At 39.3% G+C, this 19265-nt stretch overlaps 1 protein-coding gene and 1 pseudogene across 12 annotated transcripts in view; both read left to right on the top strand.

Moving 5' to 3' along the window:
* Window positions 1–19265, top strand: part of LOC137015311 (zinc finger protein 729-like) — a 343783-nt pseudogene that overhangs the window by 234141 nt on the left and 90377 nt on the right.
* LOC137015327 (uncharacterized) overlaps window positions 1–19265 on the top strand; it is a 65763-nt gene that overhangs the window by 25126 nt on the left and 21372 nt on the right. For 10 of the 12 annotated variants that reach the window (XR_010893946.1, XR_010893940.1, XR_010893939.1 and 7 more), the window contains 5 exons: window positions 13898–13999; window positions 16031–16117; window positions 17661–17753; window positions 17936–18010; window positions 18506–18619. Coding sequence is in view for 3 of the 12 variants with exons in the window: in XM_067380229.1 (XP_067236330.1) it covers window positions 13898–13999; window positions 16031–16117; window positions 17661–17753; window positions 17936–18010; window positions 18506–18619 (471 nt within the window). In the remaining 9 variants the exon portion in view is untranslated. The remainder of the gene's footprint in view (window positions 1–13897; window positions 14000–16030; window positions 16118–17660; window positions 17754–17935; window positions 18011–18505; window positions 18620–19265) is intronic. The other 2 variants (XR_010893944.1, XR_010893948.1) reach the window with 2 other exon arrangements.

Raw genomic sequence — 19265 nt, 5'->3', positions numbered from 1 at the left:
TTCCCAAGAATTCCATTCAAAAGTTAAGATTTTTATATCTCTCTTTCCCCATACCCCCCAAAGCCAAGGAAGTACACTTTAAAATTTTCAATGATATCTATCCATCGTCAGAATTTCTTAGACATAGATTTAATATTGACCACAATAATCATTTTTTTGTAATTCTGACATTGAAACGACTGTACATCTTTTCTTTGAATGTATATTTAGTAGAGCATTTTGGTCTGATATGTATGAGTGGCTTAAAGTTCCTATTAAGGTGAATTCTCAGTTTTCTAAAAATGATATAATTTTTGGTATTATTATGGAAGATATACATATTCAGTTTTTGCTAAATAATTTTATTATTTTGGGTAAATTTTTCATTCACAAATGTAAGTGCCTTAAGACAAAACCATTATTTTCTGTCTTTCAAAAAGAATTTTGGTTGTACTGTAAATCTTTAAAGTTGTTAAAATGCATAACAGGAAGAAAACTACTTAGCTTATTGAGGAAATTTAAACTAGAAGACCCTAATGTGTAATTTATTTATTTATTTTTATTTTTTTCCCTCGTTTTACTCTTATATTTTGTTGTGCTCTGCTCTATTGGATTCTCTTAAAATTATGTATTGCCTTATTGTACTTGTTTCTTTCTGCAATAAAAAAAAAAAAACATGCTAACGAAACATTTAGAAAGACAATTTACAAATATCAATAAAAATATCATGTTATCATGGATCATGTCAGTTATTATTGCTCCATCTGCCATTTTTCACTATTGTCCTTGCTTGCTTACCTGCATAAAGTCTGTTGATTCAGCTGTGCACAGATCCAGACGTTAATACTGCCTTTTCTAATGCCTTGAACCAAAGACTATAGAATTACACAAGACGTGTCACTTGTATTGTTTTGAATGGGAGAAAGTGAAACGTGCAATATGGCGGAATAAGTCCCGCCTTCTAAATAAGAGCCAATCGCCGACTGGTAAAGTCATCATGTCACTGCAGCGGCCATTAGAAGCACCAGTTTCCATAGAAACAGCCAGACACGTGCCTCAGAAATAGGGCTGGGTATCGTTCAAAAATTTTCGATACCGAGACGATACCGATACCTTGACTTCGATACCGATACCTAAACGATACCTTTTTCGATACCAATTTTATAAAATCTGTTTAAACAAGATTACATAACCTCAAAAAAAAAAAAAATTTGGTTTTATATTTAAATTTTGTTGACTTTTTTTCAGACTCAAAGACTCATCTCCTGAGCCACTGCGGGGAATAAAAAAAGCACAAATTAACTAAATTTACCCAACACAATAAATCAGTGCAAATAGTTTTAATAAAGTTTAGTTTTCAATGCAAAAATTCAGTATGTGAGGCTCTTTTTAAATCACTCAGCAATTGTTCTTCAAAAAAATAATTATTATTAACAAGATCAAAGCGGAAGTAAGAGTGACGCAAATTCGTTGAAATAAGAGTTCTGTGTCTTTATTAAAATGAACACATTAATGATTCATCTCTCATCCACCCGCAATTAATTTGAATGTTATTTTTTTATTACTTGGCCCGACCCGCAGATTATCCGCAGTATCAGGAGGACGCTGATACCCCTTTTTCAGCAGAATTGTTCGCGTTCTGGAGCCAGAGGCAGAGCCTGTGCTCGTGCAGGCGAACGAGCCTGTCACGAACCGGTCGCATGTTTCCATAGACTTGAGGGACGAACGCTGATGTAAAGCTGCTGTGTGTTGTACCTGTCCATAACTAGTCTAAAAAACATTGCGCGTTCCGCTGTTTCTGCAGGCAGTGCGACACTTTTGTTTTCTGTTAACAGTATCTGTAGTGAACCGGCTGCTCACATAAACAGCCGTTTCTCACCCGTCCATTCGGAGATAAACTGAAAACGAAACCGTTGATTCACGCGCCCTCTCGCACATAGGGTCTCTCTCGCGCGTATAGTTTTATATATTTAGATATAAATAATAATGTAGCGCAACGTTACTTGCTCCTCAACGAGACAGCGAAAGCATTTCTCCGCCCCTCTACTCGGCTTCATTCTGAGGTACCGAAATTTGGTACCGAATGACAAGACACTTTTCGATACTCGGTAGTATCGAGGCAGTTCGATCGGTACCTAAAAAGTATCGAGTTCGGTACCCAGCCCTACTCAGAAACGAGGCACAGGAGACGCGCATTTACGTCTGTGCATGCGTATTAGCTTGATCCAGCCAAAAAAATACCGTTTTTTTTTTTTTTGTCATTATTCGAGCGTTTGGAAAAAAAAAAAAATTATGAGACAGTTGTTGTTAGATTTGATTTGTGATTACAAATATGAAATTTAATCAAAAGCTTGGCAAACAGCATTGGAGAATTTGATGTTTCCCCATTCAAAGAGATAGGAGCTGCATAATGCCCAGGATGCCCGAGAGGCGTTTCAAAGATGGCCGCCGAGTGAAATGACTTGTCTTAAAGGGACTTTGCTTGAACATGGGCTGGCATATGCAAAAGTTGGGGGCGTACATATTAATGATCCGACTGTTGCGTCACAGTCGGTGTTATGTTGAGATTCGCCTGTTCTTCAGAGGTCTTTTAAACTAATGAGATTTACATAAGAAGGAGGAAACAATGGTGTTTGAGACGCACTGTATGTCATTTCCATGTACTGAACTCTTGTTATTCAACTATGCCGAGGTAAACTCAATTTTCAATTCTAGGGCACCTTTAAATGGTAACATTGTAGTATGTTACCATTAAAACTCCCTAGAATTGAGCTGCTGCCACCTGTGAATGAGACCTTAAATATTTCTGTTTGTGACAACACATGGTAAATCATCTGGCTCATTGTCCTTCTTGATGTAACCTGTAGTATGCTCATGTGGGCTGAGTGCTATCCTGGCCCTGTTTGGGGCTCTCTACTTGTATTACCAACCATCTACACAATGTGAATTTTTATCCTCTAATTTGCATTTTTACAATTTCTGAATTATTTGTTTTGAGTTCCATTATCACTACATAATTTCTTAAGCATTTGTTAAACACTAAACCCACTTTGATTCAGTTAACACAATATTTTATACTTTTGATAAAGAATCAGCTCCTTCATGATATGCTGAAAAGAAAGTAGATGAGGGGTGAACAGAGCAAGCTTGATCTGCTTTCCCATGTTATACACTGCACAAGTGTGGCATTGCTTTTTTCTTTTCTTTTCTTTTCTATTTTTGCCACAACAATTATCCAGGAACTGACCAGGATACTTGACCCAATTCATCCATGGTCTTATTTTATTTTCTTTTTAATGGGCATAATTTGCCCTGTGGGCCCATATATTAAAATTATATACAGCTGTTTTGGCAAAATAATTGTTTTGCCTCTGTCTCTCCAGACACCTTCTCTCTCATGCACACCCCCATTGGCAATCATTTGTCTTTTTGTTTTTGCCACAGCAAATCATGATCTAAATGGGGAACATACTTTTAGCCGTGGAATTCCACACATTTCTGTCATTGTTAAACACTACAGGACATAAACACTGAGGCATTCCCTATACAACAGTGTCTTACAGTTGTTTACAGACGCTAGGACACATTTCTCAATACTTAGGTCACTTTTGCAAAACTCTGACACATAGTTCTCCTAACCAACTTTCAGCTTGGCAAAGCAGTTCATTTCACATTCAAAATGCACTACAACTACCAAAACACTTTATTCAGGTCTCAAATCAACTCATTCTTCCAGAACACTAGCAAAGGTTGACAGCGACAAACACACTTTGTCACCCACAAAACAATGACCTAAAAAACACTAACAACATGTAGCATTATACAATGTTTTCTTGTGTAAAACAAGGACACACCTCTGTTTATAATTCACTGCAATATATGTTACTGGAATGAATCAGACATGATGCAGAATTCTTCAATATTTTATGTTGTTTATTTATTTTTTATTTTTTTGTAATTCCAAAATACAAGAATTTGTATACACGCCATCCACTGATACAGATACAATTCAATTGTTTTTATAGCATTTAATTTTAAGATTTAAAATATATTTCATTAAAATATTACTGTAGGAATGTAGCAAATCGCTGTCTTATTCAGTTTTGTATTATGTTATTGTTTTGAACATAAGTTTAACAGTTTTGAAAACAGTATGTAAGCATGTGCAGATTGGCCTGTACGTACAAAGAGTTTTGGCAGTTGTTGTGTCTGAGTGAGAAAATAATTCATGAAATTTGAGAGATGTAGTCATTGAATGCATTTTGTGCCAAAGTAATGATAATTGATCCTCAGTTTAGCCCACATAGACTTCTGTTGTGCTCACTGTGTGAAGAGTTTTGCAAAAGTGACCTAAGTATTAAGTGACTAAGTATCTCCTTCTTGTAGATTCGGCCTCTTTCCTTGCCACTTGTGCCGAAGCTGTAATGTTTTGAGGTATTCATGTTTCCACCTGTTCCAAAACATGTCTGCTAGGCCCTGAACTCGCTTTCACTCTTCTCTGATGAGATGTGCTTCCTCAAAGCTTCCTGACGGAGGAGGAGGTGCAGAACCTGTCTTGAGGGTCAGAAGCATCGCTGGAGTGAGGATGAGAAGCGATTTCGGATCCGATGACACTGGGATGAGCGGTCTAGCATTCATGATTGCGGCTACTTCGGCCATGAAGGTAGTCAGTACTTCATGTGAAAGATGAGACCTTTTCTGCTCAAGCAACATGCAGTCCAAAATACGGCGGGCAATGCCATCATTCGTTCCCACGCGCCGCCCATATGAGACGCGTGGGGCGGGTTGAATACCCAGGTGCAGCTCTGTGTGTCCAAGTACTCTTCCACTTTTTTGAAACCTGGATTCGACTGATCCATCTCCAGTTCACAAGAAGCGCCAATGAAGTTAGTTCCGCAATCGGAACGGATCTGCTTCGCGGGGCCCCTGATTGCAAAGAACCTCCTCAAGGCATTGATAAAACTACTGGTACTCATGGCTTCAATCACCTCGATGTGGACTGCCCTCGAACACATACAAGAGAACATCACAGCCCATCGTTTAGAGTTGGAGACTCCTCCTCTTGTACGGCGTGAGACAATTTCCCAGGGTCCAAAGACGTCGACACCTACTTAGGTGAAAGGAGGCGCTACTTGTAATCGTTCCGCTGGCAAAGCTGCCATCTGCTGATGTTCCATTTTCCCCCTCAGTCTTCTACAAGTGACGCATCTATGAAGCAAACTGCTGATGCAGCGTTTAGCTCCCACCAGCCAGAATCCTGCCGCTTGAATGGCACCTTCTGTCAGATGTCTTCCTTGATGTTTCACTGCTTCGTGATAGTGAGACACAAGCAGGGTAGCTAGATGATGCCGGCCAGGAATTATGATGGGATGAACCTCATTCATGCTCAGATCCGACTGCTCAATACGACCTCCTACTCTAAGAAGTTGATTTTGGTCCATGATGGGGTGCAGTTTCCAAAGGCTGCTGCTCGGTGGAATGTTAGATCCTGAGTTGATACACTTAAGTTCCTCTGAATAGCACTCTTTCTGGACGCTCTTCACAATACACACTTTGGCTCTCAACAACTCTTTCTCTGTAGGTCGACAGGCATGCCACCCTTGACATTCATCCTGGGTGAAGTGGGCGAAAGAACGAGACACGTGGATGAGGTGAGCTATGGCTGTGAGGAGAGTGCGGAACTTGGAGAAGCGTTCGAAGCGTTGTGGATGTATCACATCTCTGGTAACATGAGTGAAACTTGCCACCACCTGGGGACGCACTTCAGAGTCGGCGTCAGGGTCGATAAGGTCGTAAGTCTCTTGAAGCTCAGGCGAATGTGAAGATACATCATGAAGAAAGGCTGGCCCTTTGAGCCAAGTTGTGCTGCTAAGCAAGTCTGAAGTCACAGTTCTTGACCCAATGTCAGCTGGGTTGAGGTGCGTTGGAACGTACTTCCACGGTGCCGGAACAAGGTGATTGACGGATTCTTTGGATTCTGTTGTGTACAAAGACATAAAATCTCCTTGACGGGTTCTGGATGTATCCCAATATGACCTTGCTATCTGTGTAGTAGGTGATGTTGTCGAACGTTGTGTCCATCTCTGAAACTACCATCTCAGCGATCTTGACGGCGAGTACAGCCGCACAAAGTTCAAGTCTTGGTATAGTTAAATCAGGCTGGGGCGCCAACTTCACCTTCCTGAAAACAAAGCCAATCTCAGTCTGTTCTTCATGGCTTGTCACCTTGATGTAGGCTACGGCTGCTATTGCCTTGACCGATGCATCTGCGAAGATACAGAGTTCTCTTTTGAGAGCACCTGCGGTGGAGAATGATGTATATGGACGTGGTATCTGGACTCCCTCCAGGTCTTGGAGTGATCGTTTCCATCTAGTCCATTCAGTCTCCATGTCTTTGGGTAGAGGTGTGTCCCAATCCTCTGCTTGCTTAGTCAGTTCTCTGAGTATTAGTCTTCCATGAACAGTGATGGGTGCAAGGAATCCTAGAGGATCGTATAGGCTGTTCACGGTCGAAAGTATTCCTCTGCGAGTGAATGGCTTCTGGTCATCTTCGATTTGAAACATGAAGGTGCGCGCATGTTCCAGAACAATCCAAGGCTACGTTGTATTGGCAGATCATCAACGAAGAGATCTAAGCTGTTTACGTCCTTGGTGCGATCTTCAAATGGAAACGCTTCGATGACTGCTGGTCGATTTGAAGCAATTTTGTGTAGTCTGAGGTTAGAAGCTTCAAGCATCTTCTGTGCTCGCCCGAGGACGCTGATGGCCTCTTCCTCTGTGCTGAAGGACTTCAAAGCAACGTCAACATAGAACTCGCGGTCAATGAATCTTTTTGCATCACTGCAATAGTCGGCTTCTGCCTCCTTAGCTGCCTGTCGCAGACCATACACTGCAACGGCAGGTGAGGGACTATTCCCAAAAAGGTGAACCCGCATTCTGTAGTCTACGATGTCGGAGGTAGGGTCGTTGTTCCTATACCACAGGAAGCGGAGAAAATCATGGTGGTCCTCCTTGACGAGAAAGCAGTGGAACATGTGCTCAATGTCGGCAGTGATCGCCACCTGTTCCTTCCTAAACCTCATAAGAACACCTAGCAGGCTATTATTAAGGTCGGGACCAGTGAGCAAGATATTGTTGAGCGACACTCCTTCATATGATGCACTGCTGTCGAAGACCACACGAATCCTATCCGGTTTCCTTGGATGATACACACCGAACAGGGGTAGGTACCAACACTCTTGTCCAGGCTGTAATGGCGGAGCGACTTCAGCGTGTGCCTTCTTGAACATCTTCTCCATAAACTCTAGAAAATCGGCTTTCATCTGTGGTCGTTTTTCCATTGAGCGCTGGAGCGAGATAAGACGGTCGAAAACCTGCTTCCTGTTGTTAGGCAGACGTTGTCTCGGCGACCAAAAGGGTAAAGGTGCAACCCAACTTTTAGAACTGTCCGGATAGCACTCAGCTTCCATTATCTTCAGAAACTCTAGATCCTCCACGGATGGAGCGAGTCTATGGTTGTCGGGAGAACAAGTGAAGACAGTTTGCCTTAAGCAGACTCCACCAAGTGTCATTGAACCACGGATGGAGGTTGGTGCTGGAAGATGCTAAGGTCTAGACGCTTGACCAAATACTTCTTTCACTCTGATCTGGTCGTTGCATGGTTGAAGATAACTCGTACGAGCGTTCTCTAAGATGGCTGTTTTGTAGCTTCTCACCTCTTGCGTTCTGTGAGCACCTCCAAGGCAAACATCACTGATGACGACCCATCCAAGATCAAGCTTTTGCGCAAACGGTGCGTCTCCTGGGCCACTTATCTGTTCTCAGACCTTGTGTACTTGTAAGATGTCTCTGCCCAGTAAGAGGAGAATTTTGGCATCCGAATCTAAAGGCGGAATCTTTTCAGCGATGCACTTCAGGTGGGCATGATGGTAGGCTGCTTCCGGCGTAGGAATCTCAGTGCGAACGTTAGGGATTTGGTTGCACTCCAGGAGTGTAGGCAGATGAATGCTTATTTTCCTGTCCACCGACTCCACAGTGTAACCGCTTGCTCTCCTCCCCGCCATCTCTGAACACCCTGCACAGGTCTTGAGGGTATATGAGTAGGGACTTCCAGAGATCTTAAAAACCTCAAAGAACTCTGATTGCGCCAGGGAGCGATTGCTTTGTTCGTCTAGTATAGCGTACATTCTCTTGGACTCCTTCCTGCAGCCGTTGGGGAACACACTGACAAGGTAGATCTTAGCACATGTTCTGGCACTCAATCCTTCACCACATACTTGAGTGCACGTTGACTTGACCTCCTGAATTTCTGCTTTGTCCTCCTCCCCGCCATCCTCTGAGGTGGAAGGGGACGACTTAGATTTCCAGGCAGGTGGGTAGGGGTGAAGTGCTGTCACATGAGCTGCACTCCCACACTCTGTACATTTTATCTCAGCAGTGCAATTCTTTGCATGATGGTCAGTGGAGGAGCAACAGCGAAAGCAGATGTAATGCTCTTTCAAAAGCTGTTTGCGATCATTTATGCTCTTCTCACGGAAGCCTCTGCATTTCCTCAGAGGGTGGGGCTTTCTATGCAGAGGGCAGTGTTTGTTAGGATCAATACGTTCCATACTTTCTCTACACTCGGCCTTAGCAGTTCCTGAGACCTGCGTCTTGTGAACGTATACAGATGTTTTAGTAGGTTTCTCCCACTTACTCTTTCTCTCTGCTGGAGCTTGCGTGAAGAAGTTAAAACTTGGATCAGTACGAGCCCTTGCCTCCGTGGCGATGAAATCTACCAACACGGAGAAAGGTGGAAAGCTAACTAAATGTTCCTGTTTGTATCTTGTGCCAAGGTAAAGCCACTTTTCTTGCATGTTGTATGGAAGTTTCTCAATAATAGGCTTAATACCTCTGGAGGTAACCAAATACGACAAGCCTGCAAGGTAGCCATTTTCTTTGGCCGCTTGTAGCTCCGACAACAGGTCGGCTAGATCCCTGAGTCTTTGTGGATCCTTCGTTGTAACCTTCGGAAAGTTTTCTAGCTTGTTGAACAAAGCCTGTTCGACAGCCTCTGGTGAGCCATATATTTCGTCGAGGCGTTCCCATGCCATACGCAATCCAGTTGTTGGATCCTTAATGTTAACTGTTTTAATTCTTCTTATTTGTTCTGTCGACTCTCTTCCTAGATACTTGGTGAGGAGGTTGAGTTCACCTACAGCAGACAGGTCTAGGTCAGCGATAGCGTTCAGGAACGATGTTTTCCAGGCCCAATAGTTCATTGGCTGGTCATCATATGCGGTTAGACCTGAAGTCACCAGGCTGCTACGAGCTAGGTATTTAATGAGATCTCCAGTGGATGTAGAATGGTCATAGCTAGCTCCATAAGGTGTCTTGTGAGAATGCTTGCGTGCAGGAGGTGAGGGATCCACTTTCACGTTCTGTTGCAAACGACTCCCACCACGCTGAAGCACTGGGGAATAGTTAAGCGCTTGATTGTAGCTTTGTTGTAGCGGCGCTCCACTGGTCTGAGGAACTTGATGAACAAGCAGCAGCTTGATTTTGACTCGCGCTGAGTGGGTGAGGCGTTTAGAAGATAGCATCATTAAGTTGAGAATGCGGAGGATGCAGCGTTGGCGGAGCGTAATCACTACCTCTTCTGACTGATAAATCTCTGCTGCATAGGCTGGCTTGTACCGACACATAAGCGGCGACTCGCTGGTCTTTGACCGATTGAGGAACCTGGCTGCTAGCCTTACTGCATACTTCAAAACCCATATCTTGTAGACCAGCCACGAGGGCATTTGCCTCTGCTATGGCGGCATCCTTTTCTTTCTCATCATTTAATGCATCAAGATTAGCTTGAACGCGGGCCTGCTCTACTTTAAGTTCGATTTCCTTCTGCGTGTGTGCTGCTCTAGCTTGCGCTGCTTCAGCCTTCGCCTTTGCCATGGCAACAGCCATACTAATCTTCGAGCTGGACGATGAACCAGATGAACGACTGCTTCTTGAACACACAGTATCAGACTGGATATCTTCGTTCCTCTTTCTACTGTTGCTATGTTGTGACATTGTGACTCACTGGGTTGTCAATAACAGGATAAGAAAGCTATTGTGTTGCTGACAGGGTGCTGTAGTATTAGCCACTTATCTCTAGGTATTAAGTTGCTCCGTAAGATGGCGATCCTTGTGACCCTCGTTAGCTGCGTCGCCGTCTTTTCACTGTCATGGACTATGCTCCATTCAGCTTAAACACTCCCAAGAAACTCCAGGACACAGATGATTCATTTCCATAAAGTTTACTGGGAATATTGTGAAACTGTAATGCAATACAAATAAAATGTATATTAATATTAAATCTAAATACAAAGTGACAGAGAAAACAGCATGGATTATCTACACAGCGGTGATCTATATGAAACGCAATCGAGCTAATAAACAATCAGCAGTATGAACATAAAGCTAACTTAGCGGTCTCAATAATCTTACAAGGATGAAAATAGGCACTATCCTAATATTACATGATAAGAAATACTCACAGACGTTGCTTTGGCAAAAGAGAAGAGGAAAAAGTGATCGCCTGAGAAACGGATGACCGGGAGAGCTCGCGCACTGCTGCAACTGACTACCGCACGGCGATCTACTTCCTGATTCAAGACGTGCACTGGTATTACGTTACTATAGTTACAGAAATAAACAGATCGCGCTGTACTGCTGAAACAAAACAAAAATACTTTTTTTTCTCAAGCGGCATGACATTTTTATTTTCTTTTTTCAAGACTAATTCAATTGTGCTTTTCCCTTCAATTATGATTTTAATGTAACATTTATGTTTGTAATATAATAGCCCTCCCTATACCAAATCCAGCTTTAGTTTTTTACTCATTTGTGAGTCAAGCACATTACATGCTGAAATGACTTGACATGTAAATGACCAGTAGGTATATTTGCAGGTACACATTTCTGCACTTAAATGATGCACAGTTGGTAAGACCATGGGATGAATGTAACAATTAGACGAATCACGAGTGGGCTTACACTTCTCTATTGTCACACCAATGTTGCTCAAGTTAACATTTTCCTCAAGTACTTGCTCATAGCTTACCACTGCATTAGAACATGGAGGAAGGGAAAAGTCTGTTCTCTGCACTCCACTTAAAGGAGCTTTACCAATGTAAAGTTTGAGTGGGTTATTATTCACGTCAGTTTCTTCACAAATTGCAGGCTTAAACATCTGCTCACCTCTGGGAGGTTCATAGAGAGTTTGCCAAGGTGAGTCAGCAAAGTCAGCGTTTCTGAACTTTTTCACTGGCAGTTGCACCACTTCACACTCCAGAGATGCAGAGGAAGAATCACCAAAATTACCATTATTCACCACCATAGGTCTAGGGAAAACCTGATCACTTGCTATATCATTCCCCAATACAAGACCTACTCCTTCAAATGGTAACTGGGAACACACCGCAAGATTGACTATACCAGTCACAAAGTCTGACTTCAAACGTACTGGATGGAGGGGAACATGATCACACCCCATCTCGATGCCACGTAGTAGTACGTCAGAGCCAGTGTAGGAACTTTGTGAGAAGGGAAGCAACTCTTTTAAGATTAAAGACTGTTCTGAACCAGTGTCTTGCAAGATCACAACAGGTTGGGGGTCTGTGTCAACCAAAGAAACAGTACCAGCATAGATGAAAGGTTGCATGGTCTTACTCTTAGTCTCAGACACTCTTCTACAGAGCTGTTAGGAGAGGTGGAGGTGTAGCTGCTCTATTTAAAGATGTCTATCAATGCAAGCAAGTGTCATTTGGTGATTACTTGTCTTTCGAATACTTGGGTATTGTATTAAAAGGTGCTCCTCGCATTCTACTTATAGTTATCTACAGGCCTCCAAAATACTCTCCAGCCTTTGTGGAGGACTTTACAGAACTGTTATCAGCAATTTCCTCAGAGTTTGACTGTTTTGCTATTACTGGGGACTTTAACATCCACATAGAAAATGCAGAATCCAATATGGCAAAAGAAATCATAACTGTTTTGAATACTTTTGATCTGACTCAACATGTACATGGACCCACACACAATCGTGGACACACTCTAGATTTAATTATCAGTAAGGGTCTAAACATTTCATCCATTGTCATTAAGGATGTAGCGCTATCTGATCATTTCTGTATTTTCTTTGAAATATTGATCTGATGGCTACTTCCAGCAGGATAATGCACCATGTCACAAAGCTCGAATCATTTCAAATTGGTTTCTTGAACATGACAATGAGTTCACTGTACTAAAATGGCCCCCACAGTCACCAGATCTCAACCCAATAGAGCATCTTTGGGATGTGGTGGAACGGGAGCTTCGTGCCCTGGATGTGCATCCCACAAATCTCCATCAACTGCAAGAAGCTATCCTATCAATATGGGCCAACATTTCTAAAGAATGCTTTCAGCACCTTGTTGAATCAATGCCACGTAGAATTAAGGCAGTTCTGAAGGCGAAAGGGGGTCAAACACAGTATTAGTATGGTGTTCCTAATAATCCTTTAGGTGAGTGTGTGTGTGTAATATATATATATATATATATATATATATATATATATATATATATATATATATATATATATATATATATATTTAAATGTTGGTCAATTACTATCACAATTTTCTCACAAATATTTGCTATTTGTTGCATTAGCTTACACACAGCACAAGAAAGCTTGATTTCAAATGGTAAATTGAAGTAATAAACAGTAATACAATAAGAAAAAAATAAACAATTTACTAACAATAGCACAAATAAATACAGTAGAATAAATATACAAATGAAATGCTTTTTTCAAGTAGGTCTTGTATTCAGGTAAGAAACTGAATAGAGAAACAAAGTAATCAAATTTAAAATAACATTGAATAATCTTCATCATAAAAATTAAATACAGATTAATCAATTAGTTACACAAGTCAAGAGCAGTAAGTGATTTTATCTTTTTTTTGATTAACATTGAGAGCACCACATTTATTATGCTGCTGTTCCTTTGAGACCTGACGCATACACAGATCCAACATTCTTACTGTTCAAGACTGTGTTTATGTTAATACTTACCAAGATGGGCATTTTGACATTATTTTTGAGTGTATTTGACGATTAATAAGCCGCAAAAAGAGCTCATTTTGGCACTTATATGTCAGAGGCATGTGTTTATTATGCGTGTGCACTTCGTATGTGAGTGCTAAATCTGCAGGAATGCGTAGAATTAAAGCTGCAAGCAGCATTTATCAGGGTTCAAGCATGTAAGGCCTTTAAGCACATATGCGTAAAAAGATGTTAAGTTTTACTTAGCTTGTAAGCACTTAGATCATAGAGGGAAAAGACCATTTACAGCCAATACAGGCAATTTATTAAGGATATATGAAATGTTTTTTTTTTTGTTTTTTTTTACGTTTTTTGACAGTTATAGCGTCACCTATGTTCCGATCTCCACCACTTTTTTGGGTGTAATGGATGATAGGTCATGGATGATAAAATATAATGAAATATATCCTAAATGCAATGTAAGTCGCTAAAAGTGGATAAAGCATCTGCCAAATGCCTAAATGGAAATAATTTTTCTTAACCATAAAAATATGTTGATTTTGTCCCTAGAAGTGAGCTAAATCTGACAAAACCTCCTGTTCGGGACATCCATTGTTGTCCTCTTTTGTAAAAATAATGAGCCAGTGTAAATATGTAAAATTGTAAATGTTTTCTGTGGGAGTTAGAGTGTGGGTTAGGGTTAGGCTGTACTATTTATAATTAGCTATAAAACAATAGAAATATGTTGAATGTCAACTTTTAGCTAAATGTGTGTGTGTTCCTTAATCATATTTTGGGGAAAAAATGTGCAATATATATAAAGAACTTTGCACAATAATAATATTGTTAAATAACTGTGTGTGTTTGACAGGTTTCTCTGCTCTACACATAATGGTGTTCATCCTCTGCATTTCTGCATCTGGATCTGCTCTTCTGCTCTGCTGTCTGATCTACTGCAGATCAACTACTGAAGGTACAACTATAACAGGAACATATTCTGATTTACTGTGATTCAGTGCAAATACATTTGAACTTAAAAATAATAACCATGATGATAATAATTAGTGTTTATTTAGTGTATAAATCAAACAGCTGCTGCTGCTTTTCATATGGAAATATTTACAGTTTAGAAAAAGTCAAGAAGTCAAAGGTGTGTGATAGATGATGAGTTTAATTAATTTCAGTTATCACTGTTAGTTATTAATATTTTGCCAAGTACAGTTATAAAACATTACAAAAATTTCTAGTAGCTGCTGTTAATAGCTCTAAAATGAGAACAGTGTCATTGTTTAACTGAAGTAAGTTCCGTGTTAATTCAGTTCTGTTGTAAAGATCATCAATTATTAAATTAGTTCATTTCATATATAAGGCAGTTCTGTAGAAAATGTCATATATATAAATGTAATGGTCAGAAAGAACAGTTAGCAAGGGGGATGTGGCAAACGCACAGATGGAGATAAAGGTAAAGAATCTTTAATAAACAGATAATTCCAGAAAAAGGTAAATGAAGCATAACCTACACCGTGCAAAACTAAAACTGAACACTGAAAACATAAGAACTTAAATAGTATAGGCAAATGATGTAATAACTGACACACAGCTGAAGGAAAGAACTAATCATATTTGTAACCATGACAACAAAGCAGAAGCGGGAAAGCTGAAGAAAGGAACACATGAGGTGTGTCTCAATTCGAGTAGTTATGCACTATTCCATGACGTTCTTAAGTACAAATTGTGCGTTCACACTGAAATGTGATATTTCAGTTTTTCTTTTTTAATAAATCTGCAAAAATGTCAACAATTCTGTGTTTTTCTGTCAATATGGGGTGCTGTGTGTACATTAATGAGGAAAAAAATGAACTTAAATGATTTTAGCAAATGGCTGCAATATAACAAAGAGTGAAAAATTTAAGGGGGTCTGAATACTATTAATGATAGAGAGTTATTAAAGGTGCCTTAGAACCCCTTTTTCACAAGATGTAATATAAGTCTAAGGTGTCTCCTGAATGTGTCTGTGAAGTTTCAGCTCAAAATACCCCATAGATTTTTTATTATTCAAGTTTTTAACTGCATATTTTGGGCCATAATTAGAAATGCGCCGATTCAGCGCATGTCCCTTTTAAATCCTTGCGCTTCCCGCCCCCAAGCTCGCGACTTTATTATACATTGCATAAACAAAGTTCACACAGCTAATATAACCGTCAAAATGGATCTTTACAAAGTGTTCGTCATGCAGCATATCAGATCATGTAAGTATGGTATTTATTTGGATGTTTACATTTGATTCTGAATGAGTTTGATAGCCTATGCTGTGGCTAATGGGCTAAAGCTAACATTACACACTGTTGGAGAGATTTATAAAGAATGAAGTTGTGTTTATGAATTATACAGACTGCAAGTGTTTAAAAATGAAAATAGCGACGGCTCTTGTCTCCGTGAATACAGTAAGAAACGATGGTAACTTTAACCACATTTAACAGTACATTAGCAACATGCTAACGAAACATTTAGAAAGACAGTTTAGAAATATCACTAAAAATATCATGATATCATGGATCATGTCAGTTATTATTGCTCCATCTGCCATTTTTCGCTGTTGTTCTTGCTTGCTTACCTAGTCTGATGATTCAGCTGTGCACAGATCCAGACGTTACTGCCTTGTGTAATGCCTTGAACATGAGCTGGCATATGCAAATATTGGGGGCGTACATATTAATGATCCCGACTGTTGCATCACAGTCGGTGTTATGTTGAGATTCGCCTGTTCTTCGGAGGTCTTTTAAACAAATGAGATTTATATAAGAAGGAGGAAACAATGGAGTTTGAGACTCACTGTATGTCATTTCCATGTACTGAACTCTTGTTATTCAACTATGCCGAGGTAAATTCAATTTTCAATTCTAGGGCACCTTTAAACATTTTATTAGAAATATTATTAGAAAATTTAATTAAAATGTAATTTACTATTGAACTGAACAGGTGTTATTTTGTCTTTTCTCTCCAGACACAGTGTTTCGTCTTCAGATGTTTCTCATCTTCTGTCCAAATATTCTGATGTTTCTGTCTTTTGTCCTCTGGGGTTTTTCTGAAGGTCAGTGTTTCAGTACTGATTGATTATCAATTCATTATGATTTATCCAGAGATGTATAGTAACGAAGTAAAACTACTTCACTACTGTACTTAAGTACCAAAAGGTGGTATCTGTACTTTACTAGAGTATTATTTTTTCTCCTACTTCCACTTTTACTTCAGTACATATTTTCGATGAGTTTAATACTTTTACTCCGATATTTTTTTTTATGTGCTGCATCGTTACTCGTTACAATTATAAAAACTGCCAGAACGGTAGATGGCAGGCTGCGGTGTTCACTTAACGTTAACTAGCTGGCTATCATAAAGGCTGTCACGCAGCGCGTTGAATGGTATTTTTGACCCATCACTAATGTCAACTTTCTCTTATTTTATGACAGCCTACTGTTGCCAAAAATAAATCGTAGACGATGTCTCCTTTGCTGCTGCTTAAGCACACGCCCGTTTTTATAGTGTAGTAGTGATTTATAGGTTAATGGTTGTATAGATTTACACAGCCGCCGAAGCCTTATTTGTTTGGTGAGTGATGTAGAACAGAATGACTGCTGCACTTGAACGAGCAGCGAGAGAGAGAGAGCGCGCATTCACCGTCTTAAAACAACACGAGCGCTGTCTTGCTCTCAAATTGCTCTCTATTTGTTTACATAGTTAATGTGCACTGTGAAGTAACATATACAAACAATGAACAGCTGTATTTTTATTAACTAAGATTAACAAAGATTAATAAATACAGTAACAAATGTATTGACCATGGTTAGTTCATGTCGGTTATTAGTCTAATACATTAACTAATGTAGTGTTAACAAATCAAACCATATTATAAAGTGTTACAAACAAATCATTTACTCAGAACACCTCTTGAAATGAGAATATAAGTGTGCTTACCCCATTTTTTTTTTTTAAATAAGAGTGGTTAGTAAGATTTAATCTTAATGAACTACAGTATCAGTGTTTTTAGGTGCTCCAATCACTTTTGTTTTTACATAAGAAATACTTGAATGTGGCCTACTGGCCTTTGAGATCTTTTAGTTGCCCTAACAAGTTGAGGGTGAAAAGAAAATGTGTAACTTCCAAAAATGACTGCTTTATGCAAACTAGTTTAAGAAGGTAATAAGAGAAGGGAGGGATGCTTTAAAGGAGGACGGAACATACTTAATCTGTTTTTGTTTACAAAAAGTTACAGCCAAAGGAATTGTGATTGTCCTTTAGGTTAATCATTTGAAATAATAAAAACAATATGATGTTCAAACTTTTGACTACTTTCTTTAATAACTACATACCACAATACTTGTACTTTTACTTTCAGTACTTGAGTAGTAAATTTTAAAATAAACTACTTGCAATACTTAAGTACAAAAAATGTTGAATACTTTAGTACTTCTACTTAAGTGTGGTGCTTAAAGAGCACTTCAACTTCTACTCAAGTCACTTTTTTGATAAAGCACTTGTACTTTTACTCAAGTCTGGGTCTCTACTTTATACATCTCTGGATTTATCATTCAAATATCTGTTTATATGTACAGTAATATCTGGTGTTGTTTCAGGATCTCTGTTTGAGTCGGTCTCTTGTTGTGCTCTTTATTTTCTGAGGCCTCTCATGTTGCTCTGGACGGCTCCATATACTGATGAGTTCACAGGTATGACTGATTTATTATTATTTATAGGTTAATATAGGATATGAATTATAATACACATAATGTTTACACATAAACCAATGAATTTTACAACAAAAAAAATCATTTTTTTTGGCATTTGTGTTTAATTGTGGTGTTGAAAATTATATTTTGGATGTAATTATTTAATATTTTCTGTTTTACAGGCAATATTAAAACATGGGTTCAGTATGACAGTTATTTGGCAGAATATATTGTTTTCTCAGGTGTTTTTTATTCAGGTAAATAAATCCAGATGTAAATCAACAGTCAGTATCATAAACACATTAAAATGCACATTAACAAATGAACATTTAAATGATGTGATATTTCCAATATCCTGCAGGAAATCATTAATACTTGGAAGTGTCTTGTGTTACTGTTGTATTTCTGTCAGTATATTCTACTGTCAGTATGTTCACTGCTGAATCTCTGTGTGACTCGACACATTTATGATCTGCACCAATTAATTCTTAATTATGGAAACATTGCATTAATTGTTACAGTAGACATCATGTTAGTGACTGAACTAAAGCAGGAGGTCAGAGGTCATAATCAGCACAAAGGTCAAGGGTCAGTATCAGAAGAGAGACTGACAGTTCAAAGAATGTGTCGTAATGTTGTGTATAAAAGCATCTGTTCAGTGAGAAGAGTTTTTGTAATTCCTGTGATCTGTGTTGATATTTTGTTTTTCTATTTTAGTAATTGTTGATTTTTTTCCTCTTTCCTTATTCCAGTTCTGTTTAAATCTGCCTGGGACAAAAGTCTGAATTACGCCGGATTTGAAGGTGTCGTGATTATAGTCATGTTTGTGATGGTGCTTCTGCTAAACCTCTTATTTATTATTTACTGTAAGTATTTCCTTCATCAAGAGTCAGCAACATGAGCAGAAATCATGTTTTACCAAATTAATGCTGTTTTACAAAATATACAAATCATAATATCAGACCTGATTATCAGTTTATTGAAGCATTTCCATGATGTATTCCATATATATATATATATATATATATATATATATACACTCACCTAAAGGATTATTAGGAACACCTGTTCAATTTCTCATTAATGCAATTATCTAATCAACCAATCACATGGCAGTTGCTTCAATGCATTTAGGGGTGTGGTCCTGGTCAAGACAATCTCCTGAACTCCAAACTGAATGTCAGAATGGGAAAGAAAGGTGATTTAAGCAATTTTGAGCGTGGCATGGTTGTTGGTGCCAGACGGGCCGGTCTGAGTATTTCACAATCTGCTCAGTTACTGGGATTTTCACGCACAACCATTTCTAGGGTTTACAAAGAATGGTGTGAAAAGGGAAAAACATCCAGTATGCGGCAGTCCTGTGGGCGAAAATGCCTTGTTGATGCTAGAGGTCAGAGGAGAATGGGCCGACTGATTCAAGCTGATTGAAGAGCAACTTTGACTGAAATAACCACTCGTTACAACCGAGGTATGCAGCAAAGCATTTGTGAAGCCACAACACGCACAACCTTG

The sequence above is a fragment of the Chanodichthys erythropterus genome, chromosome 3, assembly GCF_024489055.1.
Source record: "Chanodichthys erythropterus isolate Z2021 chromosome 3, ASM2448905v1, whole genome shotgun sequence".
Classification (NCBI taxonomy): domain Eukaryota; kingdom Metazoa; phylum Chordata; class Actinopteri; order Cypriniformes; family Xenocyprididae; genus Chanodichthys; species Chanodichthys erythropterus.
Note: the sequence above shows the minus strand (reverse complement) of the source record. Positions and strands in the feature narration are given on the sequence as shown.